We start from the raw sequence: 21,136 nt of genomic DNA, 5'->3' as shown, positions 1-21,136 counted from the left end.
TTTGTTTTCTTATATCTTCTTGGTTTCATCGCTTAATAATTTTAAGATATCTATATATACTTCTATAGTAAGATGAATTTATAGTATAATTTTATGGGATGAGAGTACTTGACTCAACAAAGTTTTGCTAATTATTTATTCTAACTCTAGACATCATTATGTTTTAATGATTCATACTCCCTTCATCCGCGAATAGGAGTCTCGGTTCACTTTGACTATAAATGGTAATAGGGTCCCCCTTTCACTTACTCATTCCACTCACATTTCATTTAAAACTAATATATACAAATGAAACCCATATTCCATTAACTTTTTCTTTCATCCACTTTTCTTAAGATTTCTTAAAACTCGTGTCATTTATAAATGAGACTCCTAACGACGGACGGAGGGAGTATCATCTAAATTGGCTATGCGACCTATATTTAGATACTTTTAATTATCTGACAAATAATTGAATGCATTTATTTATACATGCTTATATTAATTAGTTAAGTAAATCTAAAATTTATAGAAATGTTCGTTTGAAAAGATAGTGTAACACGATATACGCACGTGTATACAAAATTACATGGAAATATATAGTAGTACTAAGCTCAAACTACAGTATAAAGTTAAATTAGTTCTTCTGATCACTTCTAATTATTCTTATTTTTCTCTATAGGAAATGATACTGTTTAATTTTCTGGTTAAAATTAATTTAATGGAGTATATATGTAAAAAAGAAAAAGGAAGTCAATATATTCGATGTTTCTCTCTCCTAGGTAGGAATATATAAATTGAAAGAAAATGGGTACGCTGTGCAGGTTCTGGGGTGGGCGAGGCACCCCACCAAGAAAATAACCTGCATCCATTATATTCACTCACACACTCACACATACACTCATTCTCAACTTTCTCTCTCTAAAATCCTATCTTTGTTTTTTCTTTAATTTATTTTTAATTTCTCCCTTTCTTTCTACTCGCGAGAAAGGTCAACAACATAGTAGAAGAAGAAGAAGAAGTAGAGAAAACATAGATGAGAATCGAGACGAGACCGATTTTTTCATCTCTCTAATTCTAAATCTGAATTCCCTCTTTTCTCCATCTCCCAAACCCTAAATCGATGCAGGTTTCGACATAAATTGGACTCACAATCATGTCTTTCCACCCGAGGCCTTACAGCAGCTACGGCGAGGCGGAGGAGGCGGAGGATCAGGCGCGGCGCGAGGGCAGCAGCTCCGGCGCGGCGGCGGCGGTGCAGCGCGAGCACATGTTCGACAAGGTGGTGACGCCGAGCGACGTGGGGAAGCTGAACCGGCTGGTGATTCCGAAGCAGCACGCGGAGAAGTACTTCCCCCTCGACTCCTCCGCGAACGAGAAGGGCCTGCTCCTCAATTTCGAGGACCGCAACGGCAAGCCCTGGCGCTTCCGCTACTCCTACTGGAACAGCAGCCAGAGCTACGTCATGACCAAGGGATGGTCCCGCTTCGTCAAGGAGAAGAAGCTCGACGCCGGCGACATCGTCTCCTTCCAGCGCGGCGTCGGGGACCTCGCCAAGGACCGCCTCTTCATCGACTGGCGCCGCCGCCCCGACGCGCCGGATCTCCACGCCTCCTCCAGCATCCCGCACCACTTCTCCTTCCGCGCCCTCCACCACCACCCCTGGAGCCCCTTGTTCATCCCGCCGACGCAGCCCGCGCCGCCGCGGGAGTACCTCCACACGACGACGCACCACCACTACCACCACCCGCCGACGGGGTACGGGCCCTACGCGTACGGGAGTGTGGTGAACGGAAGCCCGTGCCCCCCCGGGTCGATAGTGTACCTGAGGGGAGGAGCGGCGTTTGGGACGGCAGCAGCAGCGGCGGCGGCGGCGGGGCAGGGGCAGAGGGAGCAGATGGTGTTCGAGTCGGTGCCGGTGGTCCAGGGAAAAGCTGCAGCAAAGCGACTTAGGCTGTTCGGCGTGAACATGGACTGTCCTATCTCTGACTCGGATGAATGCGATATCCTGTCCTCCTCCGCGGCCCACCACCCGCTGCTGGCGGCGCCGCCCTCTCACGACAAAGGGAAGGGATCCATGTCCTTGGATTTGGATTTGGATTTGGATATTTAGGTATTTTGCATTGTTGAGTTTGGGGATTTTGAGTATTCTATTCTCTTTGTACAATCAAATCAAAGAATACTGCAACTACTGGATAAATAGATGAAATGAAACACACATTTCCCTTCAATTCCCTCGTTATTTTATGTTTTTTGTATCTATGACTATACACACTATTCCTATTCCTATTCCTATTTCTATTTCTATTTCTATTTCTACTTCTGCTTTCTAATTCTTTCATAATCAACAAAGATTGCAGAATTATCCCTTTTGTCTTAATTGCTTATATCTCTTCCACACCCACAACTACTGCTGCCTTCGCAGCTTTTGGAGGTACATGTACAACTATCATCGCCTATTTCCTTGCATTTATCACCACTTTCTGTGTTTTTCTGCTCTTCTACTTTTTTACTTTTCACCAATTCTCTTCTTCTTTCTCTTTAATTCTGCCAATTCGATGAAATTCCTAAATGTTTTCACATTTGCATGCTATATGCATATATGGACTTATGAGTGTGATGAATTAACACTTTTATTTGAATTTAAGGTGTGCCTGTTGGTGTAGGTAATCTAAGTATTCTTGTTAAAATGAAATACTATTAGGTTGGTCTTATCTTTTTAGATAAGAGTAGAGCCTAACACTCATTAGAGATGTTTTTGTTTTCATTTTTTATACTACTAGGGTGTGGATTGAATCGCAGACATTATGGAAAGATAGCAGTTAACAGTCCTTAGTTAGTAATTAGTGGTTCATAAAGAATGCTGCACACACACACATACACTATCTTGTGCCTAACATATGCAAAACATGGTGTGTGTATGGTTTCAGATAAGTTTTACACGAGGCAAGAAGGGAATCTGGAGAGAGAGAGGGAGAGACTGAGAGAAAATATATTAAGGTATGTATGTATGTAAGTGATGGAAAAATAATTATGTGGAGATATATAGTAATAGAAGAATTAGCAGTTTGATTTGATAGTGAGGGGGAGAAGGGAAATTCAATACTTCATCTCAATGAAAACTTGTAGCTATATAATTGGTGAGTTTGGTCCCTACATGAGATGAAAAGAGTATATCTATATCATCATCTCCACACATGATGTTAAATGGTCAATTACTTAGAAACCGATGTTTCCTCTTCGACTTGACAATATCATTTTTCCTCTACCTTGTCATGTCAATTGTGGCTGTGGCCCTATTTTTATTGTTTCAAGATTGTGCATTTTCATTTAGGACCTAAATTCTTATGTTAGTTGCAAAAGCATGCAGCTAGCTGATGGCAAATTCCACCATTTTTGGCATTAATTACAAGTATTTGTAATTGCTGAATAAATATACATGAAGAGACTTCCCATGAATATGTGATTATATTTTAATTTTTATTTTTCATCTCAATTCTATATGAAGGCTGTCTATTTTGGGAGTATCAAATAACAGAATGGCGTTAAATTGATAAATCTCGAGCTATGAGCATATAGTGCAATCAGTGGACCTTTTTTCTACTTATGGTATTAGCTACTTGTATAACAAGTGAAAAGCTTTCTGCATCTGTATAATACACACACACATATATTTATACATTTTGTGTATGTACTTTGTGAAAAATTGTGCAGGACCATGCTTTAGTTGCTTGCCATTGCTGATATATACTCGGTACCAATAATCTTCTTTTTCTTTAATGCTGATATAAATGGATATTGTATAACATATACACTGTGGCCACTCCACCCTATGATTATAGCATAATTTAGTCAAGAATCATTACCTCATTTTACTTTTGTAACAGATCTATAAGTGTGTGTGTTTGGAATGAAACCTAGCTAAACTCTTGTGAATAATTGTATTTGTAGTATATGAGTTTTTATTTGAAGTTTATATTGTAATTGTATATGAGAGAAGTGTTGATTTGCTTAGGTCAAGAAGAAGCACACACTTTACAGTAGAGAGAAAAAGAGAAAAAAGTTAACCTAAAATAACCATGCATGCTTAAACCTTGTATGCATGTGCAGCATCATATGTCTTATTATATCAAATCAATTGATATGTGGAATATGCTCTGGCAGCTTTAAATGTTCGATTTAACTAAATATGATTCTCAGATTTTCATAATTACTAATAATGCTCTTGCTGTCTGAACGTATGCTGGTGCTGTGATGAGCCTGATTCAGTATTTAAGTACTACTAACCCCTTTAATTTACATATGCTGCTATCATATTGAACTCATCTGAAGAAAGAACAAAGCTTCCTCTCTTTTTTTCCCATTTATTGAATCCTTTTCCTCTTCTTTAATTTCCCGGTTATCGTTGTAAAGGTTGTAATGACGCTCGACCCTTAAATCTTTGATTTGTGACGTCCGAGGGTTTTGAATTTTTTCGTTTATTTTTCAATAAAACAACCCTAGTTCAGCAATGAATTTAACTATTTAAAAAAATTAGATCCAATAAGGTATGATCATCAATGTGTAGTTGTATAGAAGAAATTGAATTGCAAATCTTATAATTAAGTACTCTAGAATATAGAAAACTCCCATGCATAGAATCCCTAGTGGATATTTCTTAGGTTTCAATTTTAAATCTCACCTATGCTTCTCAAATGTGATTTATCTTTCTTGTATGGACTGAAATGAGTATAGGTTCTCACAACATAACACACAAAAGAAGGACTCTAACCACTAATGGAGAAAACCTACCTACATGGCAAGCCAAAAAATATGGAATTTTAGGGGACATTTGATTTTGTTTCGCAGGGAAGTAATGATAGCATAAAATTACGCACAAATTGAAATTTGTAATTCGTCTCTGGATTAATTAATGAGTGTCCAATTCTTAGGTAGCAATATTGTGGGCATAACATAATCATAATGGTTTGTGCTTGTCTCGGGGAACAAAACTCTACTTTCAGAAGTAGCAGTACTAGAATCTTGATCAGTCACTAACATTACTGACATTCTAAATTTAATGAGAATTGGATCTTGTAGCATAATGCATTAACTTTTTTATATGTGAATCTCAACTTCCATAGACCTATTGTGTATTGATAATACACACACACATGATGGAAATGTAACTAAAAAGAATTGCAGAAAAATGGGACTTAGTTTTCAGTTAGGTGCAGTCCCAAAGTTGTCATAAGCAAAGCAATTCTTGCGATGTGACAATCTAGTTCAAAAGTCAAAACTGTACAACATCCCAAAAATCCCACAACTCCAAGAATGTATATATATGCCTGTCTCACTAGCTAACAAAATTTGTGTCTAATCCAAACCCCTTCACCAATATTTTTATAATATTAATTAATACTACTAAGTAGTTTAATTAGAAATTTCACACAGCATAAGTAGTTACTAGAAAGACATATAGAGAGTCCGGCTGTCACAATGAAGAGAGAGAGAGAGAGAGAGAGAGAGGGTTGCAGCAAGGCAGATTTCTCTCACTTTTTGGGGGGAATAGAGGATAGAGAGGTCCCCATGAAAAAAAACAAGGTTTAGAGAGAAGTAGGTAGAGTAGTAGGTTTCTTTATGTTGTGAGTAATATGTGAGAGGGGAATGGGAAATGAATGAGTGTAGATGCAGGCTTAATTCATGTTAGTTTAGGCAATGAATGAATGTAGGTGTGTAGGATGGGGGCAGACCCCCAATATATATGTTTCATTCAAATATATTTGTTTAGAAATTAGAAATGGGGATGGAAGAATGAAGCAGCTAGCAGAATAGTAGGTGTTGATGATGATGGGTGAATGATATTGATGATACACTACACATTGTCACATACATATATATGTATATGTATATGTATATGTATGTATGTTGGATTCCATTCCATTCCATCTCAGCAGACAAAGCTAACGGAACCCATGCATATTCACAAATCCCTAGAAACACAGCTTTTTCATCTAATTCCCCCAACTGCCAGCTACCTGACTTACTCAGTCTGCATAATATCTCCTTCCTCTTGGATAATTACTTTATCCATTATCTATATATACTTAATTAATTACGACTATATTTTTTAACTACTTATTGTCTACCACTTGGAATCATCTACCGGTCCGTTTCATATTTCAATATCATCAATCACAATTTTTAATTGCACACGCGTTATAATTATATAGTATTTGATTTTATTTAAATGAGATGATGACATATTGTTTGTAACATCTCTGGACGACATATGTGTGTATATGGTATGGTCGGGAAATATGACACTTTTTTTTACCACTTTGTTAGTTTTACTTTTTGGGAATTCACATGGTTGCTTCATTCAGAGATGAATTTACAATTCTATATAAAACTCAGCAGATTAGGCCGTATAGTTATTTTAGACTAAAAGACAGTTCCTTGCGTATCACCATACTACACTTTTTAAGGCCACACTTCATACATATTTGTGAATTAAACAGAAGAATTAAAATAATGGGTACTGCTTAAATATAATTTTGAGTGTTTAATTGTGTAATGTAGCTTGTGAAAGGTCTTGCTTGTTCATAGATTCTCAGCTAATTAATAATTTAGTTTATTGCATATTTGATATTAAGTGAGTTAAAATTGCATGTTTAATAATTTAGTTTGTCGCATGAATTATTAGTGCATTCTTGGGTCGATATTAAGTGAGTTAAAATTGTTTGGGCCTATAAATTTTGATGTTGTCATGTGGAGAAATAGAAGAATTGGATGGACGAATTTTAAGAAAATTAAATAAATTGGGATGGGATAAGAGAAATGAGAGAATAAACGTATTTATAGAACGAAGAATTAAAAATATAGAAAAGAACCATTGAGAAATATAAAACAAAAACTTAAAATCAGCACAACGGTTGATTTATTAAAAAGAAAAAAAAAAGGAAAGTGGTCAGTCGACCCTAGGCTAACCGACACGCCTCGATCGCGTGTAATGCACAACATAGTAGTGACACAATCCTATTCATATTAACACAACACAGTAATAACACGATAACGACACAAACTCAACATGATACAAGAACCATACAATTACAATATGAAAGATTCAGTCATCTTGTGGTGTAATATACCCATCGACGTGGTGGTGACCATGGTGGCGATGACAAGGAGTGGAGGGGGGCGCAAACTTGCATAATAGATAATGAAGACAAGGAATGGAATGAATGTAATATATGGAAAGTGATAATACAACTTATCGTGTCCTAATTAGGTCGACTCAATAATTAAGGATACAAGCACGAGAAGACTTGATACTAATTCATTAATTTATAGTATTACTACTATTTTTTTATTCAGTTGTCTATGCATTTTTAAAGAATAACGAAAATTAAAGAAAAATATTTTAGATTTGTTGCGAATATAAACATTTGGATTCGTAATTATAATATTTGGTTTGATCATTGTTAAGCTGGATACTGAAATACTCCGTACTAATCAATTCATGACATATTTAAACGGACACGACCAATAATATTCTCAAAATATAACTAAGACTATAACAGTACATATGTCAATGTTCAACTCTATTAGTAATTCATTTACAGTCATTTTTGAAGCATAGGTGTGTAGGTGATGTATACGAAGTATTCCATCAACTTAATTTTAAATTTCGCAGTGGCAAACAATATCTTTTACTAGTAGTTTAAAATTATTCAGAATCGTGCCTTGTTTGTAGCCTTTTATTACACCATATCTTTATAATTGTTAATTAGTGTTCGTGTATTTTAAGAAGGAAACACGTGGGGTTAAATGCCATTTACCCTAGCTAGTCATTAGATTCTTGATTCCAATACATAGGGATAAATAACTAACATGTTGTTTTGTTGATTTTGATTCTATTTCTGCCTGTACTAAAAATTAGAGATTCCCTCATGTTTTGGAAAGGCGTCCTTTGCTAGAGAGTGAAATAAATATTTTAATTAGCTAATTGAATAGAGCTGTAAGTTGTACAATGTGTTTTTTCTTTTTAGGTTAATATGTATCAGCATCTACAAAAGGGGGTTTATAGCACGATTAAAAGTTTACTAGGACCTTAATTAATTAATTAATTAGCCTAGGCCCTACTAATTCATTTAGGATTTATATCTGTTTGCCTCGAACATATTAAATTTGAAGAGTCATAATCCATTCACACCCATGCATGTTTTGGTAGGCATAATCAAATGCTACTCCAAAATGAACAAATTAGGTGTTTAAGTATGCATAATTACGTAGCAAATGCGATGACGTGTCCACTCCCTCACCACTCCCTTCATCTAATTAATCAAACTTAATTAAATCTTTCCACAATAAAGGGAGATCGGTTTTTATAAACAAACCGATTATTAGTATTGATTAATTAATGTCACCGTCAATTTAAGGACTAAGATTGATTTTCATACCAGATTAGGAGTAAAAGTCAACAATTCATCAAGCATCTAGAGAGAGATAAAGGTTGGCAAAGGACCAAATTTTTCAACATACTTTTTCTAATTGGTCCACAACATAATTACACGATAATGTATCTTCCATTTTATTTATTATTATTTAATTCATAATTTGGAGATGGTGGTGTTACCTATGTGTGTGATGTGGAGATGAGGGGAGAATAAGTAAAGGGAGAGAGGTAGGATTAGAAAGTAGTAAAGGTGTTAAGAGAGAAGGGGGGCTCTGTGTAAAAGATATTTATAGAAGTTATAGGTGTTGTTGTTTGGTAATGTAAAAGGAGAAATGTTACATTTGAATGCAAAAACCTTACTTCACAGTTCACACTGTCCCCACTCTAAACTCTTCCCATATCAAACAAACACATATATTTCCCTACCGTCCACTCTATTTCGCCCAATTCTTTAATTTTAATAATTTTATTTTTCAATTTAAGCAGTAATTCAAAAAAATGAAGGATTGCGACAAGTAGCTTTTTTCCAAATTTGATTTAAAACGCGTGCTATCATATTACTACAAATCTCAGAATATATCCCATTCCCATGGCTATGGACCACGTATTTCTTTTTTTCAATTATATGTATTTATATACTATACATTGTGTTTATTTTTATTGCACCAAACACTGGACCCCCGTGAATGATCCCTTTCTCCCTCCATTTCTCATTTGGCGTTATCCTCTTCATTTTCCAATAACTATTTTATTTTATTTGTATAGTACGGCTACTAAATAATGTTGCATTGCATGCACTATTTTGGATAATTCTCAACATTTTGTATAAATAGTAGTAGCAAAATAAACATGATCACTAAATTTTGTATTGCAAATAATTTCTATTTTAATGGAGTAGAAAGAAATGGAAAAATAGAGAAAGGGGGAGGAATATTTACAAAGGTAAAGCTAAGGGGGAAAGGCAGAGGCTAGATAGGAGCTAGAAGCTAGTTTTTTTCTCGAATCCAGCAAGGTTCTTCTATTTTTAAAACCCAAACAGATCCTTGGATTTACATTGCTCACTGTCAGGTTCATCTCCTTTTCCATGAATATGCTCCCTTCCTATTTAAATGATAAAAAAAACTGCTTTTTATTTACCAACCCAAACTTCATTAAAATCTAATTGAATGCTACTGAGCCCAATATATTTTGAGTTGTGATGAAACAACATCCTTATACAGAAGATTTGTCAGATGAAAAAAATATATAGGTTTAGCATTTAAAAAAAAGGCAGCAGATCCCAGAAATGAAACAGCAGCAGCAATAATAATAATAACGAATTGTAGAGATTGACAGCAACTTGTCAACACAGCCGTAAACAAGACTTGTGCATTTCTCAAGCAACCAACCCTAGTGGGACACATTTTACATTTATAAACATCATACTCACATTTTCATTTTTTTATTTTTTTAAAAAAAAATTAAACAAAAAACGAGGGGCCCACACGCATTAATTGGTGGATTGTGGCAATGTATCACCCAAAACTCCAAGACCAAATGCTCTTGTCCCCACAGGCCACCCATCCCTTTTCCTTTCTATTTTCGTCTCATCACATTCTCCTTTTTATACTACTCTTTTAATTCCAATATTAATTACCACAATTCATTCCTCATAAATATATACCAACTCCTCTCCATCTAACATATCCTACTCTTTTCTTGTAACTATCGTCTCTGTAATGGGGCATTGCCACATGAGAATGCATATGCCCATGTGAATTTATATACTATAGGATAGGATTTATCATGAAATAAAAGCATCACTTTGTGTACAAAATCCAAATTATTTGAACTTATCGTATAAAGAAATTGCACTTTCGTGGTCCTGATGCAGAAAGCGTAATTTACAATAATTTACTTTATACATTAAGGTTGGCACTTGGTAGGGTTTGAACAAAAAACAAGTTTTTAAATAAAAACAATTGACAATGAAATTTCACTTTTAACATGTATGCATTAGTTAGAAAAATGTGTATTAACTCAAATTTGTAATTTTTATGGAATTTGAATTTAAGACCATAGCTTCATTTAAAATTATTGATTTACTATAATTAATTTTCATGATCTAGAGGCTAAAAATAATTCCTAATTTTGAATATGGTTTTTGTTTTGGCTAACCTACCAACCATATTGTGACAGTGTAGAATACTTGCATTGAAATTGAAAGTATAAAATAATAATATTGAAAAAGATAAATTTTTGTTCAGTTTGGAATTCAAACTCAGATTTGCATTCATCCAATAAGAGAATGACATCTATAATAGATATTTACAACATTAAATTGGATCCTGGCGAAGTAATATGGGCCAGGGCGATGATTGTACCCCAAATTTATCTTTTAGCATAAACTGAAGGATCAATATCCATGGTGGATATTCTACTTTTCTTGGGCCGGTTCGTTGTAATATTGATGATTGGGCCCATAGAGTCCAATGAAGCCCAAATTCATAGCTTGAATTAGCTGATGTTACTTTGTAAGATCATTTTGCCTATGTTCACATAATCAAAGTAGTCAATTTAATGGAATTAAAATTCACAAAACAAAAACAGTCGACCAAAACTCCAAAGCCCAGCCACGTTAAATGGGCTTAAGCAACCCGTTCAATTTCTTTTTATTTGGCCCAAATTATTTATGAAACGAAGTTCACAGAGGCATTCAACTAAGCTTTGCGGTGATACACTATCTTTAATGATTCACTTCAAATTCATTTTTGAGATTATTATTTTGTAAATTGCAAAAACACAAACTCCCATTGACGCATACTCACGTAGGCACATCATACTATGAAATGCAAGTCGATTAGTGAACCGTTTTTCTCTTTTAGTCAACAGGTCGAGGTTCGAGTCACTTAGTATGTCGTATAGGTGTACATAATTATTTTAAGGAAAACATATGGACTCACAAAGACGAATGTAATATATACAAACCTTTTTTTTCTTAAAATTGAGGAAAAGAACAATATAGATTGAATCTTAAATCTCTTCAATTTATACAAAGAGATTTACAGATTGCATATTCATAAATTAAACAATAACATTACATAATATGACATGCATTAACATTGTCGTCGTTGAAGAAGTTGCTAACTTTGTCATCGCCACGGTGGGTGACAGGCAACGAGCCGTGGCGGTCGGGCATGTTGTAGCCGTGGCGCCAGTAGTTATAACTCTCCTTGTACTCGACGGTGGTGTCCTTGAAATAGTGGTTGGCCGTCGTGAAGTAGAGCGGCGGGTTAGGATACGGCCAAAACTCCGCCCTCTTTCCCGCCCTACGCACCGCCTTCAGCACCTTATTCCGGTCCACGTATCCCATAACCGTCACCTTCTCCATCTCCAATTCCACCTCCACTGAGTCCACACCTACTCAATCATACCGACTTTTATTATTATAATTATTTTAAAAATAATACTCCCTTCGTTCCATTAATCATGATTCAGTATTTACCTCGGAGTTTGTGAATGGCCTCTTTGACAACTCTCTCGCACCCAGTGCAACACATCCTGACTTTGAGCTCCACTGTCTGTAAAGTGGCTTATTAATTCATAATCTAAAATGTGCATTTTTTAAGAGATTCTGTTTCCACTACTGTTTACATTAATCAAACGCATATCCATCCGTTCATTCACCTTTCTTCTTATTCCACTTCCATTTGTTCCTTTTGTTATTTCAAACATATTATCACATATTAAACTAAAGTGGCTTTAATTAATTAAGTTTATCATAAACTCAACCATGTCTCCATTTAATCATATTTTAAAAATCAAATTCGGCGCGCGCGGAAGAACAGGAAATTAAGCAAAACAAATAAAAAATCAAAGGGTTGCAAACAAACTAATTAAGCTATTAATTAACATCATTAAATCATAAATAAATCAATCTCAAACATTTGAATTAGATGAAGCCCTCTTTATGGATCCTTTAACAAAGATGATCAAATTCTTCAATAGCAATCGAGTTCAAAAAACGCTTCCCTTTCAGCTAATTGGTCGGGCGTTCGAATCATTTAGAGGGTTTATGGAGTAAGTAATTTCAAACAAGAAAAACACAAACACATATAATCTAGAAATACATAATATTGGCATAATCATCACAATATAATAAAACTACATGGCATAATATATTAGTGAACATGAAGAATTTCTATTTATGCATGTATATGTTATAAACCTGAAGAGAGAGAGGGCGACCCTTCTTAGGCATGGCTTTGAAATGAGTGGAATTTGCAGTGTGATGATGAAGATGATGATGGTGGTGATGATCTTGATAGTTCACAAAGCAATATGTCAAGGCAGAAAACAAGGAGCCAAATAGCCTCTTTACCAACTTAGCCATTTTTTGGAGAGAATATAAAGAGAGAGAGAGTAAGTTGATGAAGAAAGGATTAGCAGACTAATGATCCAACTTGAACCCAAAATTATTCCTCAAAAAGGCATCTCTTGCTTTCTTCCTTGTCATATATTCCGCACAATGTTGTCTGTTTAATGCAACTATTCCCTTCCATCCAATTCTTCTTTTATTTCTATTTTTTTTTATGTTAGTGCTGTTTTGAGGGGTCTTGTTTCCGTGGCATGTCGACTAACTCTGCAATATTCTTTTCTCTCATCAAATATCTAATTCCTTGACACCATTAATAATAGTAATAAAGAAAAGATTGATTTTTGTGTATAAAATAAAAATGACCCTTTTGGGAGGGAATGGCATCTGGACTATAAGGCCACTTTCAATCTCAAATGGCTGCTGACACTACTTAAGAACAGAATATTTCTGCAGATGGACTTGATATCATGAGTTAAAATACAATGTTACCAAGTAATATTCTATTTTATCTAGCAAAATATCTACTTTTTATGTTTCTTTACTCAACATGTACAATCTACCATCTTCCATCTATTGTATACAAATTATTCCATGGCATCAAAATCATCTGATGGCTACACTTGTGTATACTCTTGTAATTTATAAAGATATAGGAGTATTTTTTTTTATTTAAAAGTATTGTTTAAATTTTAATGCAATATTGAGAAAATTGGGTGCAAAGTAGTATAGTATAATACTGCATCACGTGTGCACAAAAAAATCCTACAAATATTGATGGGAGAGATCGAGATAGAAATGATATGGACTAAAGCAACAAAGATTTTGGTTCCATTATTCCCACGATAATTATTGTTATCCGAATTCTTACGCGCTAAGGTAAAGGTTCTCTTGAAAGCCTACACAACCATCATAACCTTATACTACTAGTTATTAGTACCTACCTATATATAGGGGAAATTGATTAATATATTAATCTTACCAAGAATCCATCTTTAATCTCTTTTTAATTTATGCGATACTACCAAATAGTAGCAGGTGAAAACACTAACATATATACTACTAATGGATAGATTTTCAATGCCACGGTGCAAAATTATGTGTATTTCATCATGTATTTATGTGTTTCATTTATGCTCAGTAGAGCGTGTGAATCTTCTTGAGGCATTGGTAGATAAATATCCAGGTGATCAGTAAGTTTTAGCATCTTATTATTCGGGTCGGGTCGGTTCAATTCGGTTGCACCCTGTATGTTGGACATGTTGATAAATGAGAATAAGAAAAATGCTAATCTACGATACAGAACAGAACCAAATCAGCATAATAAGAGATCGGTTTGGAATTTTATTGATGTTGACCAACTGCAGAGATATGAGCACCCACACTTTTCTTTATTCTTCATGTTGTCTTTACTTTGGAAATATACAGTAACATGTATGCCTCAGATTTCAACCAATGGCTATCGACAATGTTCACCTAAAATGTAAAAGCAGTGTAAAATGAAATTGCATTTCAGTTTGTAACATAGCCAATACTACTTTTTCAAGAATAATAATAAGAGTAGTACTATTAATTATTATAGCACGACTAAACAAACTTGAATAAATAATGTAAAAAGTGTAGCATATAAAAATTAGGAATGTCACAACTCCTCTTAGTCCTCTACATCCCCACCACTCCACTTACAAAATAAAAGTGATAAATTTTTAACCCTAAACTAGAAAATTTAATTCTAAACCCTAAAAATTGGGCCACAAACATAATAATAAATCCCAAATCATGATAATGAGTAAAGGACATGCTACAGCCTATACTAGCACTGTCTCGGCCCCATACTTGAACACAAATTGTGCAAAAGTGTTTATAATATATTGAAAAATGCTTTGTATAATCTAGACAGATTATTTTACTGGATACACATCTAAAATATAGCTCCATGGACCATGTCTGAGTAGAAGTCTGAGAAAGTTAAGAACTTCCTAAACAACATCATTTTCATTATGCAAACATTAACTACTAACGAACATCGATATCTCTCTACACGAACTAAATTTATACAGGAAAGTGTGTGGTTAGAAAGAGAGGAACAATGTATTGCTAATAATTAAGATTACCACACATAATTTACAGGTTGGCCTAGTAGAGCTGCAGCCTGGGGCAGATCCATATCACAAGAAGAACAGATAGGATTATAGCTATGTATACGCCGACAGCATACACTTTCATAGAACCTGAAGCTCCGCGAATAGAGAGGAGGCCTGTTATTTGAGGTGAGGGCGTTCTTAGATTGCTGTTTTGTCCATGTTTTGCAGCTAAGTTTGGATCATTTTTGTGGGCAATCTCGGCATCCTGAGACAGAATAAACAGGAAGGTTTAACGGTAACTCTAGTAGTACAAAGATGACATAATGCAATATGGTTCCCAGAATAAAACAGTTTAGATATGGTCCTCCCTTTCAGTTATTGTATGCTTGAACTTTTAAAATATTTAGTTTAAGTCCATACATATGTCATGTATTAATGGAACTCACCTGTTTGCTAAGTGATTGTGATTCATCTTCCTTGGATCTGTCGCTATACTTGGAATCTGGTCTGGGACTCAACCAAAGGCGCAGTCGTCTTGGAGCAGTTCCCTGGGGTGTAAAGTCCACAAAACTGGGTGGATTTCGTGGCTGGCGAGATCGAATCATGATTCCAGTTTCACTAACAGGGGTATTGTCATCTTTGCTCGAACTAGGGTGGCAAGATGTCTCAATTCGTCTAAGGAATGATCCTCCAGCTGTATCTGCTGAAGAACCCGCTTCTTCAGCAGCATAGCAGGAACGGGAATGATCGGTGGATGGTACTCCAGAAAAGCTTGGAGATTTTTCATCCTGCAGGTTGTCAGTAGTGTAATGAGCATCACATGGCAGGATTAGAAGTATCAGAGCTGGGAGATTTCAAGCTCAATAGTCAAAACACAGCTAAAAATTATGCAAAGTATTTGTGTTTAAAAGGAAAGCTTGGAGCATGATTAATCTACAATCGCTACAAACTTGAAGTGCAATGAGTTCAAGATACTAAGGGGAGGTTTGGTTTCATTTTCTGTTCTAATTACCTATATTGAGTATTTACAGTACAGTTTACCAAATAGTATTAGAATTTGTGTGGAAATTAAAAATATACTGTACATTTGATGAATGATTTTAAGCCTTTTGAAATATTGGTTTGAAAATGAAATGTGTTTGGGTGACTATTGCACCTTTTGATAACAAATAGTGCACTTCAAAGTTTCTTCATACGAAATAGTACATGTAAATGATGGGTCCTAGTGTGAGTAAGATAAGGGATCAAAAGGATAAGAAATTGGTATTTTAAGAGCAAATAAGAATGGGGCAATCATGTATGGAGCATTGAGCTTAACAAAAAAAAAGGATAAGAATATTTGAAAATAAAGAAGAGAGACTATGCTACCGCTGCTTGAACATTGCCATGTGTTTTATGACGTGAAATGAAGTTACAGTCTCACCTTACTAAATGCAATTGGTGCTTGATTTGGATCATAGGTCTTGTTGCTAGTTGACGCTTCATAGAAGCAGTTTCCATAATTTTGAAGTCCCTCCAATAGGTCTGACAGGGATGCATCTGGTTCAGATGTGCCATCTTGAAAATGCAATCCATTTCTTTCGTAGCCAAAGTCAGCAGCAAAGGGTGAACCAATGGGATCCACCAAATCTGCATAAGGGTGTGATTCAAAGGCACCCAAGCCCTTGTCATCAAATTGATTGTGGGTGGCTCCTTCATGCATTGAATCAGCTCGCAGAGGCAGAGATACCTGATAATATGGTGGAAGAAAAGCTAAAGTTTGAGTTCTATTTTAGTTATAAAAGAGAAAGATGATAAGTAGCAAATGATATCCCAAATATTCATAAGTCACCTCCACTGCTGTTTCTTCTCCTGAGTGATCGATACCATCAGATGCACAGCTTTCAACAGGTGCTAGGTTAGTAGGAGTCAGACAGTCCACCGGATCCGTCAACCACTTCTTTACATCTCCTGGTTCCTTAACCATCTGCATATCCACCATCGATGGATCTCGAAACACATCTGAAGATACATCATCAGGAGAAGATTTTTCTGTAGATGGGACTGAGCCAATATGATCTACTCCAGTGCATTTCAAATTGTCAAGCCTCTCATCTGTCTTGTGGAACAAGCGACATAGGACATAGTCACCCTGAAGCAATGGGAAAAAATAATTAATTACAAACAAAATAGCAAGTAATCTCAATCACAAAGGTGCAGAAGCAGTGGGCATATAAGGGGTTGGGGTCCAGTACTGTACACTGAAGGGTGTAGATTAGAGGTATTTTTGTCAATTCCTTAACTAATTTTCAGGTTTTCAGGAGCATCTCAATAACAGACTAAATGGACAAATTTATGTTGCTAGAGAGACTATATAGTTGCATAACTCCGGTAGCTTGTTAACAGTCAAATTGTGCATATTATCATTGTCAGTGACTCAGTGGCATGCTCAAGCCGTCTATTGACCAAATTATAACTACTGAAGATGCTAAATAATACTCCCTCCATTCCAAGAAAATGGAGGCGTTTATTTTCGGCACAGAGATTAAGGAAAAAGATATTTAGTGTTAAGTGGAGAGAGAATGAAGTAAGAGATATGATACAGTAGATAAGTGAAGAGAGAATAAAGTAGAAGAGAGAAATTTTTAAAGAGAACAAAGTAGGAGAAAAAATAAAATAAGGGAGATTAAATGTGTTAACTTTGGCCAAAAATGGAAATGACTCTATTACGTTGGATTGTCCCAAATAGGAATACGACTCTATTAACGCAGAACGGAGGGAGTAATAAAAGTCAATTGAGATTACACAAATATTTGTGCGAACTATAAATAAAATTACAAGATAATATCTGAAGTAGCTTGTCAAGCACTACCATGACATATTATACACTCTACATATGCATCTTAGAATACTTCACTTTGTTAGTTTACAATCTTTTATGTCAAACCAAGACGGTATCAAACACGATAGCCTAATTGACCCGTCAATCCTACTCAGAAGTTCTTGGTCTGAGGAGAAGAAAGCGCTGCGTGTACAGGATATTTATACAAAGGAGGGAAAATACGTTAAGCACACACACACATAACGAGCTATACAGATGATTGAGATTATATCTAAATAGATAACTGAAGGCTTGTTTTGATACAAGGGAATCATTAGGCAGGGCAAGAAACAAAACTACTGAAAGAACAAAGACTAGTAAGATGATGTGAAAGAAACGCGAGTACTATTTATTATTACATGAAAAAGACTAACTGCTTCCTTCCTAGAATAATGCATGGAACAATTTTGGGGTGTGTGTGTGTGCAGGCAAGTTAATAGAAATCCTCATTACATTGGATGGACATGGAAAAGAATTGGTGGGATAATATTTGTGGAAGACCCTAAAAGAATAATCAGGAAACTGATCAAGTGAAACCAGACCTAGATCACTTCATGGTCTTTACTTTACATATATATAAACAAGTTAAGTTTCTCAATAACCTCCCTTAAAAATGTTTTCTATATAACCATTGCTTCCCACATAAAATCCTCATTCTTCAAACAAAACGTCTCATCACTTCAAACATAATCACTTCAACATTTTTCCTTACAATGGATTCAATTTCACTCATGGAGTAACTTGCCAAAAATGCATGATTTGATCATGAAAAATTAGATTTTTGGCCAAATCCAGTCCTATTGTCACTTGTCAGTGTTCACCTTGTTTATCTATTCTTGCTAGTGCCATCTAAATTATTTATTTCAAGTATTTAAGGACATATCTAACACATTAAGTAGGAGTTCATTAACCAACTCTGTTTGGATAGTGGAAATTAGTTGGTTTTAGCTGTCACTTCTTTGTTACACAAGGGGAAAAAATATTTCAAATCCCTGTATGTCATGTCTTCAATTGGAAACATATTTTCAAGATCTCACCCAAAACTTAAGGCAATAAAAATCTAGGAGTATTAGTTTAGAAATAGGTATTTAAATTCTCATCACTATCTTTTTCTTCAGTTTGTTGGAACTATTTCATTAGTAGATTTCATTATCAGGTATATATACTCCATATATAAATTCCATATATGAGAGCATGGAATATTGAAATTCAATCCTGCAATTTCCAAACTAAGACTTCCATGAGTTAGTTAGGATACTCAGAATCCAAGTCAAACTTATAGAAGTTTTGATTGAAATTTACCACACCTTCAAAATTGTAAATTATTAACAGATACAGAAGCACAAATCAATTGTACATAACATTACTACATTAGTTTTGGAAGAATCTAGTCAAAGCAGAATTCACCAAGTGAGTTTTCACTTCAAGTCAGGTAATTCCCAAACAGACAGCAATCTAATTTTGAGACGGAGTATGGTTTTGAATATGGCAAGCATTCCACAAATAATTGACAAACTGATCACAAAAGGCATACACTACTACAGGAAAGACCACTAGTATGTTGTGAAAAACAATTAGTGAAAATGAAAATGACATGTTGATGAACAATCTAGGTTGATATCAGTATAGCTAGGATCACATTTTATTTTCTCAAATTACCACAACTAAATATACCACGTAAAAGGAATTTAGCATGGAACCAGAAAAACGTAAAAGGAATTTAGCATGGAACCAGAAAATAACAAGTATATGTGACTGTGTGTCTTTATAGTATTATGCATATGTTTCATGTATGTGCATGAGAAGACGAGGAAGAGACATGATATGATTATTGACCTGTCCAGGACCAGTGCCATCAAGATCTGGTTCAGTGGCACGATACTCATGCATTATCCAATTTGTCCGTTCACCCTTTGGAGCACGGCCCCTATAAAAGACTAGAGTTTTCTTCAACCCAATCACATGAGAATGGGAGTGACCTGATGGGGATGATTTGCGAGATTTTATGGTACGGTCCTTTCCTGTAGCTTTCCAATAACCAGCTTCTGTGGCTCTATTAGAACGATACCCATTTGGATATTTTTTATCACGGGGGCAAATGAAAAACCACTCTGGGTCATCAGATTTTATAACGGAGAGTGCTGAACAAAATCAAACAATAAGGAATGAAAATCTTCATTTGTTTATGCATAAAAAAAAAACAGAAGTGAAGTTTAGTCTACATATATGGCCTTACAATCCATAAGAAACTTCCATTATCTAATTAACCCTTACTAAATGTAGCTTGATCACACTTCAGGTTACGCATAAAGAAGTAAAAGTAGGAAGTGAAACTTGTGACGCCAGAAATTTCTCGAGCCTAAGTCAAAAGGGATTGGTATTTCTCTTAGTGTAGTTTACAAGAAGATCCAAGCTAGCAATATTAAATAACAATTCAGAATAACATTTTACCTAGTCAAGCTCAGAAGCTCTTCATGCTCAACTTCATTCATTCTAAGAAAATTATAAAGGTGAAATTTTGGGTGACGAATCCTACAAGCATAAAGTAGATTACTAAATTGATCCACACTACAATATGTATGAACAATGCAAACTTTCCATTGAGTATCAGCCAGAAATAGCAATTTCTCCCAAGTTAAAATACAAATTTGACAAAACAACAAGTACCAAAACTATTAGATGCTACCACATTAGGAGAATGAAATTTGAAAGAGAGTAACAAAAAAGCATACCAGGGAGATCCCACGGCTCCCATTTACAGACGTCAATCTCAGGGATGACCTCAACTTCAGAATGACGGCCGTTGATCTTGAGCCTCAAATAATGATTGACGAGCTCCTCATCCGTGGGGCGGAAGCGGAAGCCCTTGGGCAAAGCCTCCAATTTCATCACATTAAGCAGGAAAAATCACCGCAGTTGGAAAATTACAGCAAAGCAAGGGAAATTGGTGGAGCTATTAATCCCTAGAATCGATTTACTTTTTTGGGGTTGAGCTTTTTGGTTTCACGTGGTGGGCAACAAAAAAAGGTGAAGAGCAGTAGTAGCCAATCACGATACCCTCTATAATTGCTTTCCGACCTCGATCACTGTAACAATCACTCACTCCCATACCCAATACCTCATCTATTAGAAACAGTGAAAGACTCGTGTTTTTGGACTCATCAATATATAAAAGAATTATCTTTTTTGTCATCTTATGGTGTTTGTTATAGATTCTCTTCATTTCTGCCTTTAAAAAATTAAAATCAGGCTTGTTGCTTTGCTATTTAAATAAATATTACGAATTTGAAACTGAGGGAGAAGAGGACGTATTACATGGGGGTGGACCGTAGGGAGGTCCGTACGAATATCGATCGAACTAATTTACTCAGATTGGCAGTAGCTTCTGCTTGTGCTTCTGTGTGAACAAGGGACACACTGGT

The 21,136-nt window shown here is 35.5% G+C and overlaps 3 protein-coding genes across 6 annotated transcripts; 1 reads left to right on the top strand and 2 right to left on the bottom strand.

Moving 5' to 3' along the window:
* Positions 1 to 859: 859 nt before the first annotated feature.
* LOC125212164 (B3 domain-containing protein Os03g0120900-like) lies at positions 860 to 3,881 on the top strand. 4 transcript variants are annotated; one of them, XR_007174622.1, is made up of 4 exons: positions 860 to 2,092; positions 2,333 to 2,413; positions 2,910 to 2,979; positions 3,694 to 3,881. XR_007174622.1 is itself a non-coding variant. In XM_048112253.1 (2 exons), exon 1 carries the CDS (start codon positions 1,136 to 1,138, stop codon positions 2,090 to 2,092), a length of 957 nt encoding a protein of 318 aa, XP_047968210.1. In that variant the 5' UTR covers positions 861 to 1,135; the 3' UTR covers positions 2,910 to 3,247. The 4 variants fall into 4 exon arrangements, 1 of the variants encoding a protein (XP_047968210.1); XR_007174620.1 differs by lacking the exon at positions 2,333 to 2,413 and having other exon boundaries at positions 861 to 2,092; positions 3,694 to 3,880; XR_007174621.1 differs by lacking the exons at positions 2,333 to 2,413; positions 3,694 to 3,881 and adding an exon at positions 3,488 to 3,624 and having other exon boundaries at positions 861 to 2,092.
* Positions 3,882 to 11,374: 7,493 nt separating this feature from the next.
* On the bottom strand, positions 11,375 to 12,917 carry LOC125215732 (heavy metal-associated isoprenylated plant protein 30-like). The gene is made up of 3 exons (XM_048117260.1): positions 12,624 to 12,917; positions 11,901 to 11,976; positions 11,375 to 11,815 (listed from the first exon to the last, which is right to left on the bottom strand). Exons 1-3 carry the CDS (start codon positions 12,786 to 12,788, stop codon positions 11,493 to 11,495), a joined length of 564 nt encoding a protein of 187 aa, XP_047973217.1. The 5' UTR covers positions 12,789 to 12,917; the 3' UTR covers positions 11,375 to 11,492.
* Positions 12,918 to 14,639: 1,722 nt separating this feature from the next.
* LOC125210643 (protein NTM1-like 9) lies at positions 14,640 to 20,850 on the bottom strand. The gene is made up of 6 exons (XM_048110194.1): positions 20,447 to 20,850; positions 19,551 to 19,855; positions 16,686 to 16,985; positions 16,278 to 16,583; positions 15,301 to 15,642; positions 14,640 to 15,119 (listed from the first exon to the last, which is right to left on the bottom strand). Exons 1-6 carry the CDS (start codon positions 20,601 to 20,603, stop codon positions 14,907 to 14,909), a joined length of 1,623 nt encoding a protein of 540 aa, XP_047966151.1. The 5' UTR covers positions 20,604 to 20,850; the 3' UTR covers positions 14,640 to 14,906.
* Between the last annotated feature and the right edge of the window lie 286 nt (positions 20,851 to 21,136).

The sequence above is a fragment of the Salvia hispanica genome, chromosome 3, assembly GCF_023119035.1.
Source record: "Salvia hispanica cultivar TCC Black 2014 chromosome 3, UniMelb_Shisp_WGS_1.0, whole genome shotgun sequence".
NCBI lineage: Eukaryota > Viridiplantae > Streptophyta > Magnoliopsida > Lamiales > Lamiaceae > Salvia > Salvia hispanica.
The sequence above is the reverse complement of the archived record's forward strand: the minus strand, read 5'-3'. Positions and strand labels throughout refer to the sequence as shown.